Consider the following 20,385-nt stretch of genomic DNA (forward strand, 5'->3'; position numbering starts at 1 on the left):
AGAAAAATGAAAAAAATAATGTTGCCATGCTGTAGGGCCATTGGTGCCACCCATAATGAGGAAACACTGACCCCTTCAGCAAAAAAAGAGGCACTGCAGTTTGGAGACGACGTGACGTCACCACAGCACGACGTGGCCAACCGAATCGAAGGGCGGAAAAGGCTTGACGATTGGAGCTGTTTCAAAATAAAGGTATTGCCTCTTGATATTCGCGTCCAGACCCCTGGCAACACTCTAAAATGAGTGCAGTAGTTCGAAATTGTCACGTTTCGCAAGTTGTATTCCAATTAAAAACGATAAAACACGTATTGCATCAGTTTGGAAAATATAACCTTTATTGCGAAGTGACGCTAAAGCCGCTGCTCTGGTCTGGATGCAGGGATTTTCTGGATGAGTTGCATGGTACGAGGCAGCTCGTCTAAACAGTAGCCATGGGTGTGACATTGTTTTATTAGACTAATGGGCGCCTTTTATCTACGGTTGTGTTACGTTTTATTCCATTCGTTCGCGCTGCTTGTTTGACTTTTTTTTTTTTTTTTTTTTTGCACTAGCAAGCTGAGAGCGAGGCTAGCTGTCACTTACTAGCCAGAAGCCACATCAGCTGCTGTTAGCGTTCAGATGTAAGCAAACTGTTGTTTTATTTTTGCACTACACTCACTATATATATATATATATATATATTTATATATATATATTTATATATATATATATATATGTTGAATATATATATATATATGTTTATTTTATTTATTTATTTATTTTTATTTTTTTAACCCCCAGACATTTCGTCATGGCAGAGGCTATCATGAGCAAAGCTGCCACCGTGGAGATTCCCATTAACAGCAATGGAGACACTGGGGCACAGCCAGAGGATGACAGTCTGGAGCAGGTCAATTGTTGGCAGGAAGTGTTTGAAGGAATGTTTGTTTGTTCAGCAGCACACAGTGGTGTCATCCTGCAGTGGTACCTTGACATACGAGGTTAATTTGATCTGTGACCTGCATTCAACTGCCATTTAATCGACAGCTAAACGATTACCGAATGAATCGACAACTATTTTAATCATCGATTAATCGTTAAGAGACCTTTGTTGAACTTAAAGTTGTCCAAACGCTTGGAATTTCAGCCTCGCGGTATGAAATATTCTTCTATTTGTGTCGTCTTCCATGAAGCAGACTATTTCATCTTTGTTTATTCAAAAATAAATGAAAATTACATTTGCACACATCTGCTTTGACTTTGGAAAAGAATGATCAACATTTACGCAGATTTTCTGATGGCTGTCATCTTGAGCTTTACAGATGCCATGTTAACCATGACACACGGTGATACCAGGCATTTTCGTAACGACCACTGCAATAGGTGAAATCCGCGAAGTAGTGCGCATGTTAATTCGTTTTTTTTCTTATCCCGTGTCAGGACAGTTCACGCTTAATGTAAAAAAAAAAATTAAAATCCCAACGTTGTCTAATGTCACAAAAAATGCTACCAATCCTCACCTAAATTTATGGGGACATTTGTAAATATGCCCCCTTCCCCATCTGAAAATATCAGACCGAAATCCCCAATATTTTGGATTTTATGGGGTTTATATCAATATGGCGGGGCCCACAAGGACGTCATGATTTACCACTATATAAACTACGCCCTGTGCTATAATAAAATGTTCTCCTCTTTTTGTTTTGTTTTAGTTGTAATACGTTATGCTGAGAAGCAATTATTTTATCTACCCAAAAAATTACATGCGCTCAAAATCCCGATAATTACAATTTATGAGCCATATGAAAAAAAAAATCCACAATGCACTGAATGCGCAATAGATGAACCGCAACATAGCGAGGGAAAAGTGAAGAGCTTCACTTTCTCTTTAAACTCCACCGTTAACTTCAGTTTTACAGCTGCCCTCATACATAATCATAGTAAAGGTAGTGAAGAGAAAAAAAAGAGGGATTATATTTGAAGTGAGGTGCGCATAAACATAATTTTGTTGTTTGCCGCTCAGGATTTGCAACAGGTGATGGTGTCGGGGCCCAACCTCAACGAAACCAGCATCGTGTCGGGAGGTTATGGCGGCCCGGCGGGGGGCATCATTCCAACCAGCACCATCAAAGGTACTGCCCGCAACTGCATGGGCGCTGAACTTGATGCGTTTTTAAAAAGCCTTCAGTCACAGAAAGAGGGGGCCAGAACAAATGGAGGCTTTATGATGACAGATTTACCATCGCCGTACATCTGCTGACCTCCAGGCTGCTGCTTTATATTATAGGGCCTGCCATACGTTTCAACCCCGAGTATTTGGACAGAGGACGTGCCCCCGCGCCTGCACCAGGTGCCTGTGCATTCTGAAGATGTTTCTCAAGTTTAACCCCTTATGTCTTCATCTTTTGGGCCCTTTTTTTTTTGTGTATTTAAAAAAACAAAAAAAACGTTTCCTCCTTGGACAAAAGGACTTGTATGCAGCCTCGCTCGCATGCCTACAACTGCCAGTTTAGCGGAAATGTATGCGCCTTAACCCTCATGTTGTGTTACATTTAATGTCTTTTCCGAGACCTCTAGCAACTATCTAAAAATTATTCAAAGTTATTGAAGACCTCTGGATGTTCTCGATGTCGGTGTCCAGTCTGTAAATGAATGCCGCCTGCACAAAGCCACCACCGGCAAGTTTAACCATATGCCCCTCGAAAAAAACTAACGCTCGTAAAGATTCAATTGTATTTTCTCTTGTGGAGGCGGCACTTCATCACTAAGCCGCCGATCCATGTGCACATTCAAAAAAAAAAAAAATAATTGTTGCACAAAATATGAACAGAATACTGAGCAATGGTGTTGCGGTGTAAAGCGCGCGATAGGGACCGAGATCTGCTGTGAATAGCAAAAATCTGCGAGTAATTGATGCACCCCCGTAAAAAGGGTTACACTGTACTGCAATTACCTATGGGTGCCAGATGATGGCATCAAAGTACTACATTTGTCTAACTAAAGCTAGACTTACTTCAACAGTTCTTTGACACCAAGATGCCATCTGATGGCGCCAAAGTCATGTTTTTGGACATGACTTTGGCATGAACAAATTCATGCAAATATGCAGAAGTTCACTGTATTTAAAAAAAAAAAAAATACAAAAAAAAAATATATATATATATTTATTCATGGACCCATGATCATCTGTGGTACAACAAAGAAACACAGCAGGAGGGTTAAAGGACGCACTAACCAAACACAAGCGCTTATTTGTAATATTGTATTGTATCTGTAAGACTGGATGTGGGTGTTGTTGTCGCTGTTTGCATTTCATCTCATTAACTCAATTTTTCCATGTTTCTTGAGTGCATGAGGAGAAAAAAAAAACCTCGCATGCTGGCCATGTCTTAAATCGCTAATACCAGAGAGACGCATTTGACTTTCTGTTATCCAAAGCTTTTCTCACCCATGTTTTGTCACCCCGTGCCCATCCCAGACATCCGCATGAAATCCAGGGCCGCTAGCTTGCCGAGCAGCCAGCAGCTCTCAGGTATCATCGCTCAAGTTCATCACCTTCTCCTCGCTCATTCGTTGCCTTGACTCATGTGTCCATCAGGAATAACACGAGTCAGCGCTTTTATGTTGGCGGCACTTTTGATTTTTTCAGCTTCCACGAACCATAACACCAACAACGCGATGGAAGAAGTGTCCCGCGGCGTGGCAGTGGAGAAGCTGGATAGTGTGAAGAAATGGGGCATAAACACATATAAGGTAAGACCAGTATTGTATTACTCAAGGTAAAACAATATGTACAATCTTTAATAGCAGTACAGACAATAATGCTGTTAAGTTTATGATATGATACTGAGAAATTACCGCAATGTACAGTACAGTACTTATCGAATTTATTAGAAACCAACAACAAACTTACATTTTTTTAGTCTTGGATCAATTTTACATAACATTTAATACTTAACATTTTCAATTATTATTATTTTTTTGACAGGCAAATTTGACCCTCAACATAAGGGGCTTTAGTAGGATTTTTCAACGATAACTACTCACTTAGTTCAATGTCTCCCTCAGTGCACCAAGCAGATGTTCTCAGAGCGTTTTGGCCGAGGCTCGCGGACGGTCGACTTGGAGCTGGAGGCTCAGATTGACGTGCTGCGAGACACCAAGAGCAAGTACGAGAACATCCTCAGACTCGCCACGGCGCTCACCAGCCACTTCCAGAGTATGGTGCAGACGCAGCAGGCTCTCGGGGATACGTTCACTGACCTCAGCCAGAAGTCACCGGAGCTGCAGGTGGCGTACAGTGTGCCACTTTCTGTGTCTTTGGTACACAAACACACTAACATGGAGGACCAAGAGTGCCACAGTTAAATAAATACACTATTTAAAAAAATATGTCATGAAATATGTAATTATTTCAATATTTATTTATTTCAGTTTTTATTTAGATATTTCCTTTTTTTTTTTTTTATTTCAATATTTCCATTTTTTAAAAAAATATTTCAAGGTCTATTGAATTATTTAAATATTTATTTATTGAACTATTTATTTAATTTTGGCAGTCCTGGGTCCCCGTGCTGTGCGCATGAAATGTGTATCTGTCATTCGAAGCTATCCAACTCAGTGGGCGGGCACGGGGCGGGACTAGCGCTGATTTAGCTCCAATCAAATTGCTGATGTATTTCATCGACAGGTGAAGGGCTTTCTCCATTGCCTTCAGTGGACACGCCCACAGTCCCGCATTTCGAGGGCGGCCCTTATTTTTAATGATTTTAGAGCCTTATATTACATAAATGTTTATTTATTTATTAATTTTGTTTTTTTTCTTAAATTCAAATTGGTAAGGGCTTTTAAAAAAAAAAAAAAAAAAAAAAGATGCTAGATAGATGAACAGACATTATTTGTTATAAATAAATAATTTTCAGGCCAGTTAAGTGAAATCAGATTATTTTCCACAGCATATCATGCATGACCTCTCACAGGACAGTGGTTGCGAATCACTCCTCTATATAACGGTCAGGGATTTGTGTTCGCCCCCCCCACCCCCCACTCTTCAGGACGAGTTCGGGTATAACGCGGAAACCCAAAAGCTATTGTGCAAGAACGGTGAGTCCCTGCTGGGCGCCGTCAACTTCTTTGTGTCCAGTATCGACACTCTGGTCAACAAAACCATGGAGGACACTCTGATGACCATCAAGCACTACGAAAACGCAAGGTAACGCAAATTGGGCACATCCTCTTGAGTGGTTCCCTGCAATGTGACAGTCCTCTATTTTGTTTCTGTTGCTCCGCGTGCGCGCTCAGGTTGGAGTTTGACGCCTACCGGTCCGACTTGGAAGAGCTGAGTTTGGGCCCGAGGGACAGCGCCGCCATGGTCCGCATCGACATGGCCCAGCACGACTACCAAGTGCACAGGGACAAATACGAGCGGCTGCGCAGCGACGTCACCATCAAGCTCAAGTTTTTAGAGGAGAACAAGGTTTGCTGGGTTATATTTTCTATGGCAACTCAAAATACTCGTAAGTTGGGGCGCTCTTAAGTCAAGGTACATGTGTCTTTGGCGTTTTTGATGGCATGTGGTGTTTTTGCAGGTGAAGGTGATGCACAAGCAGCTGCTCCTCTTCCACAACGCCATCTCGGCATACTTCGCCGGCAACCAGCAGCAGCTGGAACAAACTCTGGTGCAGTTCAACGTCAAGTTAAAGCCGCCCGGCGCCGACAAGCCGTCCTGGCTGGAGGAACAGTGACAGGAAGTACATGTTTATGGCGGGATAAGTAGAGAATATTGAAATGGGAAAAGTTTGCCTCTCTTTTTTTTTTTTTTTTTAAATTCTCATGTGTTTCAAGTTTTATTTATATCTTTTTTTAGCTAAGCCACATAGTATCCTTTGATAGTCCATTCATTTCCATGTATATGTAAAGTATAAACCTTTATAGTAGAGATGGCTGTTGGGTACCTTATTTTGTCTTTTTGTTATCTTTTGATATTTTATAGTACAGTACACGAGTTTGTCAGCGAACTGTGTCATGTTTTATGTTACCGATTGCACACGATTAGGGCTCGAGCAAAGGCAGCGCAAAGGCCTTCTTGAAAGTGCTTCGCTTCGTCGTCGTCACGATTCTCAGGCCCAACAAAATTTTCATTTCATCTCAAGAACCCTGCGAAGTCTGCCATTTTGAAGTGAGAAGAGGCGCTTCCTTCCAAAACAAACTTGTAGAGATTTTGCGTGATTGTGACCGAATTTGAACCAGGTCTACTTGACAGATGAACGACACTAAATTGCGAGACATTTGAGTTTTCACCTTTGCGTGTGGGCAGAGCACGGCGACGACGTTTGATGAGTCACCTGAAATCACAGAACTCTGAATGACTCAACTCTGCAAGGTCACAAGCGTCTTAACGTCACGCCCTGAAGAGCTGCACAGGTAGAAATGTATACATGCAATAACTCTTGCTTTAATTTGCTTGTTTTGTGGTATAGCTGCCTCAGTTGTCATTTTACATGATGAGACGAATACGTATATATTGTGTGTATCATAGTCAATCTCTCTTGCTGAGTGTGCAATCTTGAATTCATCTCAACTGTTGCTTTGGGTACTGTTTACAGGCTGTTGACAATGAATTTAACGGCCAAATCATCAAATGGTACGATTGAAATGAAAGTATTCATTGGTCAGTATTTCTGTTTTCAAAAGAGTCCATCTTTTTTATTTGATTTTGATTTTGCTGTGTTTCCTCCTATTTATCAATCTATAAGAGTGTTTTATTTTCACATCTTTGTCCTGATTGTGGTGCACTCGCAAATAAAAGTCTGCTGGATGTTTTTGTTCCATTCAAATGAGCAGTTAGAAGCAAACGTGCGTGTGTGGGGGGGGGGGGAAACTTCACTGGCAAGTATCACGTCACCTTTAATATGAAGTAGATGTCCGTTTATTATGTACACAGGTAAAATCACTTTTACACTACACTTGTATGCTGTATAGTTGACTTTCTAAGAGAGTTTCTTTTGTTGATGTTCTTTGCAGTAGCCATTTTATTGACCTCCTAAAAGCCATTTTCTCTACCTTCACCTTCATGCTAGCTTACCATGTTGCTGTGCCTTAGCTCAGGACGCTCATTCATACATTCATTACTGTGGGTTTTTTTTTGTGTGCAATTTCTCGCACATCATAGACACGTTTAATTACGTTGCAACATTGTACAGTTTCACTTAATTGGTGTGTAAATGATTATTTACTATAAATCATTTATTTTGTTCACCTATCTATGCCAGCGACGCATACTGTAGTGACAGGCAGAACAATGAAATGTTCTTCCACTCGATTGGGGAAAGGCACAATTTAACCACCTGTTGCCAGTCATGCAACAAAATAGACATTTATGAGTAAATAGTAGTTAGTATACAGTGTATATACTTGTGATATTTTTATTTGGTTGTGTGTGTGTGTGTGTGTGAGAATGTTTTTTTTTTTTTTTATATGAAATAATTGTTTTGGCTCAATTAATGTTGGAAAACTGATTTCCCACAGTGAAAGCAGTGGAAAAACGTCCAATCCGATTATTGTGCTGTCATCTCTGTACTGATCACAGCACGCGTTTATGCGGATTGCTATGACGTAATTTTTCGGTTTGACTGATAATTACGCTGTTGTTAACGTACCAACAGTTCTAGTTGTGTTCACACTACTTCAATGTTTAAACGACAGTAAACATGACTGACTTCTTGTATGCGTTTATCCGAATTTAAATGTTCAAATCACATCAACTGGATTGCCAATGATCAGGACAAATTAGCTTTCAGTCGATCTTTAAATGAATGGAAAATCTTGAACTTGTCCCTCGTGAAGTGATTGTAAGTAAGCAAGTCGTTTGCATTGAAGTGGACTTAGGCCAAAGTGTCCTCAGGAGTGAAATGATGGGTGACACCAAGGTCCCTTCTGCATTATCTCCCTTCTCTAAACATTCATTCGTAGATGAAAGACACTAATGATTACATGAGTGTGTGTCTGTGCCTTTAAAACAAATCAATGTCCTTTCCTCTATCTTTTAAGTGCAACTCATCACATTGCTCGAGTCCATAAATCCACCCGAGCGCTCACAGTCCAACCACAGGCTTAACAAGTCGGGGAGGTCCAGAGGTGATCCCAGAGGTACTCCTTCCTGGGAAGGTGAGCGCACACTCCCACCGCTGCCTTCTCTCCATGGGCGTGTCCCTCTTTCCACTTAGGAAAGAGGAGGTGCGACGCTGTTCAAGTTTCAACATGAGAGGAGCCAGTCTGGAATTGCAAACATAGGACACGGGACATTTTCAAGGAGAACAAGCAAAGGTGACTCGTCGTTTTACAACTCGATTGATCAAACAGCTTGGTGAGTCACTTCCGTGGCCTTTTATTGGATTTCGTCACGTTATTGCTCCATGTTACTTTACTGATGTTATCTTTGAGTGAACATCTCAAAGAAGAGAGCATGCGTAACACCCACATACTGTTGAGAGAACTGGCAAAAGCACTCATACTCTGTACTTAAGTAGAAGCACAGCTGCCAGAGTAGAAGTATGGATTCAACTCCTGTGATAAATACAATGAAAGAAGTGCAGACTGAAGTGTACAAAAGTCAAAATTCTGTTTACTACTGTCAATTATATACAATACCCAGTTTGGTAACTTGTTCCAATGAAGAGAGGGGGAAAAAAAAAAGAAAAAAAACGTACAAATATATTTTTGGAACTTACTGTAATAGTGCTCGGACTGAGAAGAAAATCACATTACGTTAAGAACGAGCTGGCTTTGTCTCAACCTTTTATGCGATCGAAATAACATATTTCCATTGCTTTGCTTAAAAGGTAACGTGCAGATACCTGACGAATCTTTTGAAGTACAGTGACAAAGTATTTTGAGCAAAACAATTTATTGTAAATACAGTAGCAGTTTAAAGGTTAAAGAGTGGACTATTGATCCCGACTTCTCTGAGACCTCTGTGTAGTAATCCTACATCATTGAATTGAAAAGATGCACACACAAAGGTACCTTGCATAAATTGGGAATAGGTTAGTTTGTTGACACTGAATGCTGTTGGGATTAATAGTGCCAAAGAGTGAATCTACATACATATGTTGCTATGAGAAATGCTCATAATGCTGAATACGTAACATTTCTCGCGCGTTACAGCGAAACTATTTCAATGGCTAGATGATGTAGCGATTTCCCATTTCACGTGAAGTTGTGGTTCTATGTAGTGACCCGCTCACCGAGCTGAAGTTTGGCAAGATTTGCTGAGCTGCGGACATATATGGCGTGACGCCATTTTTTCCGTGACATTTGAGGGAGATTTTGGGGTTTTCTGTGGTTCTCCCTTCGCCATCACTGGTACACACTTCTGTGGTGGCATCAAACACTTGTGGATTAACCCTTTTAGATCACAGGTGTAAAACGCAGGGTCCGAGGGCCAGACCTGGCCCGCCACGTCATTCTATGTGGCCCATTTAAGCAAATCACATTTGTCTGCATTTCTTGCTCAAATCTGTACCAGCATTGCAAATTGAGCCGCTGAGAACTATGACGTAGACTGGTCTAATGACATTTTTTTTTTTTTTTTTTTTAAAGTTAATTGCAGAAATGGCATATCTTTCAGATGAATACTGGTCTAAATTGAGGTTTCGTTGCAATTCAATGTTTCGGGGGCGGTCCATTATTGCACTCAGCACTAAAAATGACAACAAAATGTCTGTGGCTAATTTTCTCCAATTTTAAAAATGAGATCTTTTAAAATGTGCAATAGCTGAACAAACTTGACGTCTGATTTCAAAATCCGGTTACCCATCATGTTATTGTCTATAATATAATGAGGTACTTCTACATTTATGTTGTTTTATCATCATGACTGCCCTCTCAGAAAAAGTATAACTACAATGTGGCTTATGACTTAAAACGTTTTATGAATGAGTTACAAATAGTTAAAAACTTTTAAGTACCTTTATTATGTAGTGCTAGTTAAATGAGTTATTACCAAATTAATTTAGTAGCCATTCACATAAATTATACAGCATTATGGTGTGTCTTTCCTCCACTAACACTGTTGTAATGTCCCCACTCCCTTTTTTTTCTTCCCCCGACCCCCCCCCCCCAGTATGAATGCGTCACGCAAACTGCCATTTGGAACACTCCTGTTACACCCAATGAAAAAAAAAACCCACCATGCTGTTGCTGCCAGGCTTCTTTCCAGTCAGCATGCGCAGCTGAGAGCATGACTGTACCTTGACGTCGCCGAAAACTCTCCATCCAGATGGAACCCGGTGATCCTCCGCCGCCACCACCACCCCCACCGCCTTTATTGCCACCCCCTCCTCCCCTGCCGCCGCCGCCGCCCCCCGGCCCGGGCGGCTCGAGACTGGAGCGTCGGCGCTCCGGGATGCGCAACTTCAACTGGGAGACCATCCCCAAGCACACGGTGATGGGCAAGCGCAACATCTGGACGGAGGATCGCACGGACGGCGACTACGAGCTGGACACGGAGCACATGGAGGAGCTGTTCAGTCACAAGCGGGCCCAACAGCAGAACCAGCTGCAGCTCGCCACCCCGGGCGGCCCGCCGTCTGCTACTTCTGGGGGTGAACTGGTGAGTGCATGTTCGCGGCCTCGCTACATCGGAACTTTTCTCTTCTGAAAATCATTATGTTGTGGAAATCTGCAATTTATAGCTATTTTTTTCATTTTTTTTATTTTTTTTATGGGGTTTTGCACTATATTGACTTACTGTACGAGTGCCCCAATTTGGGAGTTTTTGGAGTTGCTAGCTGTCGCTCGGTTGATTATTTTCTATTTTTTTGCTTTGTGTTTCGAGCAAAAATTTGATTTACGAATCCACTCGATGGCGGCAGCGAAATTCGCAACATCAGGCCACCGTCAGTTCACGTTGGTTACCTCGCAGTGACAATACAGCTATCAGTTGCGTTTTGTGTTTGCATTTTCCGTTTTTTTGTGCAGGTGTTGTTACCAAAAATGTATTTTTTCTAACCATGAATCCTAAGAAAGTCAGTGCTGTGATGAAGCGGTCCATTGAATTAAAGCAATAAATCATGGTAAAATACGAGCAAAATAGGCAAGAAAATAATAAAGAAGATTAAGCTCAGTGAAAGTTAAGTGAAACATGAAATGTTGCAAAAAAAAAAGACAAATTCTTTACTTTGTGAAAAAAAGTTGGAAAAACTGTTTAATATGATACATTCTGTTTTATTATTATTTTATTACTGTACTTTTTTAATACAGTACAGCACTGTCGATAGCTATTTTTCTTATAATATACAATTAATCTATTTGGCTTGTTGAGGTTTGGTCTGGAACGTATCCCCCATGATGAGTGGGGGTTCACTGTTGGCCAAATTGTAGAATTAAAGAATTAAGTTGAGACAAAAATGATCAAAGCTTCACTGAACCATCTTTCCAGCAAACTCTCAGAAGAACACCAAATGCGAAACAGCAGATAATTAAACAAAGTACAAAATGCACCTTGGAAGACCCCCATAAATGCTCTGAGGCTATAAAAAGCTAAATGTAAACATGGTATTGCCTAATGTTTCAGGAATGTTATCTCATCATACAGTGTGTGTGTTTGCTTAAGGAAGGTTGCCGGGGGCTGTCGTACAGTATGAGAGCGTTTTAGTCAAATCAAGCACACTTTTTCCCCCCAAAAAATAATTTCATCACAATTTAAAACGTTTTCCCGGTGTCCCATAACATATCTGACATGTTTTTGTCAAATACTCCAAGGATCAAGAGTTTAAAAACGTGTTCATCCCATTTTGAGACTGTTTTGAGGGAGCAGTATGGCAATGTTAGGTTAACTGAAAACTCTAAATTGTCCATTGGTGTGAATGCGAGGGGTCTGTAGGAAATTGATGGACGGATACATTTTCACTCACGGAGGCAGCACTTCGTCACCAAGCTGCCGAGTTACGTTGATCTTTGAAGCCAACAGTGTGAAAATAACTCTTATTCTTTCCTCAGGTGTCCATCCTCAGTGCCAAGAGAAGCATGAACATCGGCATTTTCCTCAAGCAGTTCAGGCGGTGAGTCGCTCGCAACGGTAACTTTGCACAACAACAGCGCACTTTGTAATACAACACACGTGACTTCGTCACGCTCGCGTGTCCCGGCAGGCCTGGTCTAGCTGAGACGATAAATGTGTTGCTGAAGGCTATTGAGCATGCACTGCATATTCTACACCTCACGCAACACAACAAGTCGGTGGCACACTGTTGTTTCTATGGCATCGAGGTGTTTAAAACACATTCACTGCCATCGACGGCTTTCGAGGTCAAATTAACAATGCCTCTAAATGTTTACTCACGCTTATTTTCCAATTTCTTTTGTCCATGTGTCCAAAGGAATTGTGTGCTGCGAAGAAATAGATAATGTAAATTGGATTAAAACTTGAAATCATAGAAAGATATGAGTGATGTGTGCATGTTGTCGGCTTGGTGAAGCAGTACGAGAGTAGTACAACAATCTGTAGTTTACTGAAGCAGGTGAAGCATATAGGCTATAACGCCAGCCCAAATAATAAATGAAATTGAATTGTTATAATCATTTCTAAACTGCTGACCTCTGTCCACGAAAAGAGGGAAAAGATGCTGATGAGGAAAACTTTATTAGTTTAACTCAATGCTGTATTTTCTGTGGTTTCCAATGAGATTGTGATTTCTCAAAGCTGACTTGTTGATGCTTGCTGGTGCAATGAGTCTTTTGAAGCGATCCAACCTTAATAAAACCAAATTGTCAGGGTAATGAGAGTAACATCAGTGGTAAACCCCACCTATCTGTCCGTGCGCCTCGATCCGCAGGCCCGTGACCGACATGATTGAAGAAATCAAAGCGGGAAACGGCCTGGGTTTCGGTCCCGGGAAACTTCGGGAGCTGTGTAAACTGCTGCCAGATGACGACGAGGTACCCGCAACACCTTTTCACGTCGACACATACACAACTGACAGCAGTATTATATCACAAAAAGACCTTGTTAAACATTCATAATCAGACACACATTGAAATTCTTCTGATCAAAGTACATTGCAACATTTTTTCCTTTATGAATAATTTAGAAATGGGATTTACTGTTTTCTAATGCTTTATAATGACTGCTTTAAGTCAATCAACCGCAAAATTGACCAAACACCTTACCATTTCCCTTGTGATATGCTTATTGCTTATAAATAGCGTTAAAGGTTTTCTGATCTAAGTACATTACAAAGTGTTTTCTCTTATGAAGAGTATATAAATCGGTTATTACTAGATGTAATATAGAACTGCAAGACTGTCCAAATGCGTTACAAACTGTCAACACTTCAAATTTAACCAAGAACGCAACTAAGAACTGCAAGACTGACCAAATGTGTTTTTGCAGGTAAAAGAACTGCTTAAATTTAATGGCAACCAGTCGGCCTTGCCGGATGCAGACCTGTTCATGCGGATGTTGGTCCAGATCCCCGGGTGAGAGCCCTGCTGCTTCTCTAAATGTTCTTTTATGGGTTCCAGAAGGTTTATTATTAAATCATTGTGTGTGTGTGTGTGTGTGTGTGTGTCAGGTACGAGGAGCGTCTGAGGAGCTTGGTCCTCAAGGAGGAGTTTTTCCCCTTCATGTCTGAAATGAGAGGCTTCATTGGCACTTTGAAAGCTGCTGGAAATGGTATTGTATTTTTCTTCTTCCCCCCCAACTAATACTTGGTGCAAATTTACCAAACTCCGCTTTGTGTTTGTTTTCTAAGAGCTTTTGGATTCTGACAGTCTGCACGCAGTCATTCGCCTGGTTCTGAAGACTGGAAATTACATGAATGCTGTGAGTGAGTGTGTATGTGGTCGCGAATACTCGATTGGCAGTCTACGGCGTTTGTCTGTGTGCGTGAGCTCGGCTCGTTTGGACGACAGGGCGGCTACGCTGGCAGCGCCGTCGCTTTCCGGATGGCATCCCTGCTGAAGTTGGTGGACACCAAAGCGAACAAACCTGGGATGAATCTAATGCACTATGTTGTGATGGCAAGTGGATTGCGTCGCTTTCATCGAGTCACCAAACATTTGTTTTCGTTTGGTCTTCATGTTGATTTTTGTGGTTTCCTACAGCAAGCGCAGAATGCTGATGTGGCGCTGCTCAACTTTCCCAAACAACTTGCACACATTAAAGATGCTGCAAGGTAAATGCATGTTTACATGATTTATGAACCAGCCAACATGTCCACATTTTATTTATTTTTTTAAAAAGTGTTGTGTATGTTATTTTAGGGATAGTTGAACATGAACCCCCACAAAAGTTAAGAAATGAAATTAGGTGGCGATCATAACAGGACGCACGAATACATCTCAAGGACGCACGCGTGGCTGAAATTTGACATGAAGTTGGCCATTTTAGGCAAACTCTTACTCGGGAACTTGCCCAGATAAGGCCCAATTGAAAGCCGGTATCCTCGGCACATGGACGAGACTAAATTGTGAAGCCTTTTTGCCCCCGCCATCTAATGGGCAGCATGGCGTAAAAGGTTAATCATTTTGAAAACATACATTGGCATTTACTAAAGATTTCAGCACTTTAGAGGTCCAGCATGGTCGAGTAAAATTATTGCATTGTCCTTAATTCTCTATTTTTGGAGCAATGTAGGGTTTCAGTCTAAATCCTAACATGATTGTACTTGTTTTTGGTCATCTCTTATTTTGCAATAAGCAATTGTGTTACATGCTCCTGCAATGAAAAGGTACATTAACCTGATCCAAACACCCCAAAAAAGTTACCAGTTAAGAATGTATGTTTCCGCCTTTTGGTTTTCAGAATCAATCGAAGTGACATTGAAGCAGAGTTTGACCGACAAGTCAAAAAAGTGAATGACGCCAAAGCGAACACTTTGAAGCAGGAAGACCTCAAGGTTCAGATGGAGGATTTCCTCAAGGTGAGGAAGGCCTCTGTTGGAATCATTCACTGCTATCAGGCTACTAAGTGTCGTGCTCGGATCAGGATGCTGAGGCCTGCTTGGACGAGGTGGAACGTGATCTCCAGGAGCTTCAGTTAGCCAGCGACTCCGTGGCGCAGTACTTCTGCGAGGACCCCAGCAAGTTCAGACTGGAGGAGTGTTGCTCTATCTTCGACTCCTTCCGTGAGAGGTTTCTGCGAGCCGTGCAGGTTAAGTCCGTGTTCTGACGTGTTGGAAAAAGTCTGAACTTAACGCTCTATTCCTGAACATGTCCGTGTAGATTCTCAAGTCAGTGAATGGAGGCAACCGGACTCTCTTTAACTGTTGAAGGCTTTTCACCTGTATTTCAAAAGGCTTCTTCAGTTCTAATTTGTCATTTTCGTCTCCACACAAATAATGGCATACCATAGGCGGCGGTACACAGTCAACAGTTCATTTGCATCAATGTCCCAATTCTGCACAGAGAGGGTTTGGAAGCGGTGTAAATAAGCCACCGATGTCAAACTGTATAAACAGAGGAGGGGGTTTATGCCATCACTTATCACCTGCTTACAACATTTTGCCATCTCTTCCCCAAAGATTGTCTTCCAAATCTAAAATTTAGCACTGGACAAGTCTTCTTCAACAACCAAATAGAGTCCAGTTGCCTCGATTCGACTTTTGCTGATTGATTCGTTAGCGTTTGCCTTTTTCCCCGCAGGAAAACACAGCCCGGGAGGTGGCAGAGGTGAAACGACGACACCGAAACCGGCTGCAGACTGCCGCCAAGCGCAGATCCACAGCCACCTGCTCAGTCAGAGACAAAGAAATGGAGGGGATCGCTTTGGAGTCCGTCCTGCAAAACTTGCTGACCAACCGGCTCCAGAGGAGACGGTCAGGACGACCCTCGTCCACTCACGGCAGCCCCGTGAGCGGGAGCCCCCAATCGGGGAGCCTTTCGGAGATTTCGTCTCAGGCGAACTTCCCTGCGCTAAAACGGGCGGGACCCATACAGGTGAGTGTCACGGCGAAGAAAGAGTGGAATTCAGCTGCGGAACTCACCGAGCGTCCCCACCAGCAAGCGAATAGCTCGGACAGCGAGACTGATGTTTTGTCCGAAAAGGATAAGGGAGACGAGATGTTCCTTTGTGCTGTTGAAGAATCAAGCAGTAGGCCTCCTAGCATTTCCTCCTCAGCTCGATCGTTCTCCGCCGCCACGGACATTGACGAGGACGATCTCCAGGACAATAACGAGGAAGAGGCTCGGAAATTGCGCGAAGCCTCTAAGAAGGTTTTGCTCTACCAGAGCAGCCAGGGCAGCATCTCCTCTGCAGAGTTTTCCGTTGAAAACCCCAAATCGCCCAAGACGACAAGAACTCTGAGCCGTCGGCGGACTTTTGACATGGAGAATGACCGGTACCCCGGAGACCCGACAAACGAGGATTTGGTCAGATTCTTGCTCAGCTCGCCGCCTTCCTCGAAACGCAACATTGCTCGCCGACACACGCTACCCGTGAGAGTCAAGAAGGAGGAGGTTGACGATGAGGACGACGTGTGGGTTCCCATCTCCGCAGCCAGAGACACGGCCCAGAAGACTACATGCAAGTCCAAGCAAGTGTTTGACTTTACCGACCTACCTCAAAAGCGAGACTCTCCATCCACCGAGAACATCGCTCCCCTCGGCCAAGACAAGGAGCAAAGCCACGAGGGAAACGGTGAAACTGTTCCGCCCAAGAGTTCGTGGAGCACGTCAGAATCTTTCGGACTGTTTTCTGGCTTTCTGAGGCGCCTCGGCGATATCGGTAGACTGCAGACAAGCAAGGAAACCGCCCGGCAAGGTGTTGGTACCGACGTGTAGGCCGGTGTTTCCCAACCTTTATTAAGTCAGGGCACATATCTCACGGCACACCACCAAACAAAAATGCTGAAATAATGATGATTTTCTCTCAATTTACTCACAAATGTATTTACTTACGGTAAAATCTGGGGCTGTTTATTAGCTATTATTATTATTTAGCTACTATTCTTTTGTATGAAAGGCAACAGGTGGAGACACATTAAAATCCAATTTTCCGACGAACTGCACTGTGAAACGTTTTAGCTGTTCCCAAAGTTTGATCAATGTTTGTGTCCACCACGGGAAAACTTTCATTATGTTTTCGTAAGATTCATTGACATTTGTACTAAATGTGAGCAAAAAAGTGGGGGTAGCGGTCCGAGGATCTCGGGGTCTCGCTTGAGGCGACCAGTCGGAAGGCAGCTCCATGTGTTTACCGCTCGATCTTTGTTCCCACTCTCGTTTATGGTCCCGAGCTGTTGGTAGTGGCCGAAAAAAACAAGATCATAGATACAAGTGGTCGAAATGAGTTTCTGAGATTTGTTTTATTTGTATTATTTTGTTTTACTCCGATGTGGCATAGTTGGGATATCTGTCATGGCAACATGAATTGAAAAATGCATGGAATCAAATACATTTTCCGATCAGAATCCCGCCTCTTAGTCACAGAAAAACACCTTTAGGGACATGTAGTGTACATGCCCACTGCTGCGCAAACAACACAAACACGTTACAAAAACACCTGCTACAACCAATTTGTTGAGTCATACAATGGAGTTATGGGAAAAAGCGGAGGCTTGAGTCAGGAAATGAATATTTGTGAGCAACAAGTATGGTTGCATGCCAAGGCGGAGGACCACAGATGCATTAATTCCCTGGAGAAGTACAGAGTAGGTCAGAAGGAGCTGCATTGTGTCTTTGTAGGTCTGTAGAAAGTTGACGACAGGTTATCGAGAGAGGAACTGCGGTACTGCACGCGGACGTACAGGACGTGGCAAAGTATGAGGGCAACAGAACAGATAGTAGGTGTGACTGACGAGCAGGTTGGAGCCGGCGGCGGGAAGTGTCAGGTGTGTTATGCAATAGAAGAGTCTGCTCGGGTGAAGGGGAAAGTTGAAGACATGATGTACGGCTTCGAGACAGTGGCACTGAAGAGACGGCAGGAGGCGCAGATGGAGGTGGTGGAGATGCCGACGTTAGACTGAGAGTCGAAACGAAAAGGACAATTTGACGGCTATTGTAAACGGCGTTATTTACGTAGGGTTTGGGTGTGCGTGAACGTAAACACAGTCATACTGGATTGTGTCACTAAATAAGCACGTGGGCAGTTGGACCCGCAGAGGTGGAAGTGCAGCCTTCGAGATGAGAGGGTGAGATGGAGAGGAGCCAGATGAGGCGCTTTGGGCCTTGGGTCAGGTGCCTCCTGGACGCCTCCCCTGGTGAGGTCTGCGAGTTTCTCGGGACACGTCGGAGCGACTAGGGCTTGGGAAGTCTTTGGCATTGCGCCGGGAACAGCCGAAGTCGTGGCCACGTCCACGGAAGTCTGGGCTTCTCTGCTTTAGGCTGCTTCCTGCCGCAAACCAGCCTCGGATGAACTGAAGATGTCAAAGTCCCAAGTTTTCATCAACCCCAGCTGGGAACTGTGGTTGGTGTTGCGAGTGTTTCCAGTAGATGGCAGCATGTTATGGGAAGTTGTGTTCATGATTGTTCAGAACCCAAGACAAGGCAATTTCATGCATTTAGTTGGACTTAGTGTAAAGCCATTATTAAATTGATGTTATTTATTGGAATGCATGCTGGACCCCAGAAAACATTTATACATCCCTTGTTAAGTGGTTTCCGTTTTTTTTTTTTATACCTAAAGTGTCCAGTTAACAACATTGTTATTCCCCAGTTTCACTTGCTATCTTCATATTGTTCTCTAGTGATGTCATCAGATGAGTTGTTGCTTTCACACAATCCAGCCTTTGTTTTTTTTGGGGGGGGGGGGGGGGGGGGGGTTGTGCAGGAGGGTTTGGGAGGGTCTTAGGGGGGCTTAAATGGGTCAGTGTTACAAAGGCGGTCTGTCAATTCAGGCGAGCGGTGCAGTGCTATCGGCCCACAAAAAAAAAACCCCAAAAAAACAAGCAAACACCTGCTGGTCAGCTGACGTCAACTTTTTCACATGCACCCACTCCTCTTGCCAGCCACTGTCTAAATGTCTAACAGTGTCCAGTGGCGCAATTGGTGGTTACATCCCATAACATGTTACATTCTAACAATAGGCAAATCATGTTTTGTCATGTCAGTGTCTGTGTAACCATTTTCCTCAAGTGGCGGCCAGTGCATTCGGTTTATCGGGTCCTTCATAATTCCCCTCGACTTATCACCTCACAATTATAGCAACCATCAATACCATACGAAAAGGCGTTATAACTTTACACATCGGTGCCATGTATATCATCCGGAGGAAATCAGACTCTATGTTTATGTAATAATGTGACAAAAACAGAAAAGAATAATTAAATACATCCTGCTCACCAGAGATGCTGATTATTGAATGTATTCATGTGTGCAGACCGCTACTGATGTGTTTTTAGGCCAGAAAAATGCTGGCGTTATTTTGGGCTAGCTAGCTGGCTCTCTGAGGCCAATTTGAAATCCGATTGATTAAAGAAACACTCCCGTTGCTAATATAGTTGAAGTTATATTTGCCAGCACGACTGATTCGGAAGATAGAAGCTGAAATCTCCACAAAACAAATCTAACACCCGCACGCACGCGCGGTGAGCAAGGTAGTCGGAGAAATGCCGAAGAGAAGAGGCTGTCGGGAATGAACGAATGGATACAATTTCAGGGATGAAATATATTTCAATTTCGGTTGGGAATGTAAAGGTCAGTGCTTGAGATGGTGTTTCGGGCAGCAGTGGAGGCCTTGCCTGGCCGCTGCTGCTGATTGGTGCTCACATTGGAACACAATATTGTAACAGCCAATAAATGTCCTATTTCTACATGTCATATGTTTATCTGTAGCGCGACCTTTATGATGCAGATGCCGTCGTAAACACATTGTGCCTTTGTAAAGGGAGGATTTATCTTTTTTTTCCAGCTTTTGTATTGGATCTCAGCGCGCACCTAATGAAAAATACATATTGAATAAGGGTGTTAAATGTCACCTTCACTTCATCTGTATGGTCTAAACTGTGCCAGACTGCGGCGGCCATATTGTCGGTTCTCCGGTGTGGAGGCAGTCTCCATGGCAACGGGAGACGGCAGACTGGCAAGCGGGAGATGACTGCGCCCCACCCCCAACAAACACGCAGCTGCCTTGGCTGCACATCACGATAAAAGCGCTAATTTAATTTTTTTTTTTAGGACCTCACGGCTCATTTTCAGCCTGTCTTCATCTTAATGCCCGGGCCAACTTCGCAATATGCTTTATTGATTATTAAAGCATCCAGGAGAAGCCGGACCTCCCCTTGGATGACTTTTATTATTATAATTTTTTTTTGGTTATATATCGCCACTCCTCCTTGTAATCCTCGGCCTAAAATAATAAACACAGTCCTTTTGTCCTTTTAAGGTGGACTGGCTGGGTGGAATCTTAAGCAAGCCAAGCCCTCCTTTTCTCCCCCCACCCCCCCCCCCCCACCTCTCTTCTTTTTT

The 20,385-nt window shown here is 43.0% G+C and overlaps 1 protein-coding gene across 12 annotated transcripts; it reads left to right on the forward strand.

Annotated features, from left to right (window-relative positions):
- The first annotated feature begins 277 nt into the window (after positions 1-277).
- Positions 278-19,262, forward strand: LOC133481779 (arfaptin-2-like). 12 transcript variants are annotated; one of them, XR_009789603.1, is made up of 13 exons: positions 278-402; positions 552-620; positions 781-889; positions 2,003-2,111; positions 2,267-2,329; positions 3,458-3,511; positions 3,629-3,732; positions 4,048-4,269; positions 5,034-5,191; positions 5,281-5,455; positions 5,568-6,402; positions 8,029-8,344; positions 10,103-10,256. XR_009789603.1 is itself a non-coding variant. In XM_061780883.1 (13 exons), exons 4-13 carry the CDS (start codon positions 10,259-10,261, stop codon positions 16,759-16,761), a joined length of 2,439 nt encoding a protein of 812 aa, XP_061636867.1. In that variant the 5' UTR covers positions 5,752-6,402; positions 8,029-8,127; positions 8,205-8,344; positions 10,103-10,258; the 3' UTR covers positions 16,762-19,262. The 12 variants fall into 12 exon arrangements, 5 of the variants coding, with proteins under 5 accessions (XP_061636870.1, XP_061636867.1, XP_061636869.1 ...); XR_009789604.1 differs by having other exon boundaries at positions 391-435; XM_061780883.1 differs by lacking the exons at positions 278-402; positions 552-620; positions 781-889; ... (5 more) ...; positions 5,034-5,191; positions 5,281-5,455 and adding exons at positions 11,980-12,041; positions 12,816-12,918; positions 13,373-13,458; ... (4 more) ...; positions 14,969-15,133; positions 15,625-19,262 and having other exon boundaries at positions 5,752-6,402; positions 8,029-8,127; positions 8,205-8,344; positions 10,103-10,591.
- Positions 19,263-20,385: the final 1,123 nt, after the last annotated feature.

The sequence above is a fragment of the Phyllopteryx taeniolatus genome, chromosome 8 (genome assembly GCF_024500385.1).
Source record: "Phyllopteryx taeniolatus isolate TA_2022b chromosome 8, UOR_Ptae_1.2, whole genome shotgun sequence".
NCBI lineage: Eukaryota > Metazoa > Chordata > Actinopteri > Syngnathiformes > Syngnathidae > Phyllopteryx > Phyllopteryx taeniolatus.

Bases quoted from the DNA above. Each gene is read 5' to 3' on its own strand.
- LOC133481779 (XM_061780881.1), top strand. From the start codon at position 10,259: ATGGAACCCGGTGATCCTCCGCCGCCACCACCACCCCCACCGCCTTTA. The intron at 13,655-13,733 runs GTATTGTATTTT...TTGTTTTCTAAG, and splicing joins TTTGAAAGCTGCTGGAAATG to AGCTTTTGGATTCTGACAGT. The intron at 15,134-15,624 runs GTTAAGTCCGTG...TTTTCCCCGCAG, and splicing joins GGTTTCTGCGAGCCGTGCAG to GAAAACACAGCCCGGGAGGT.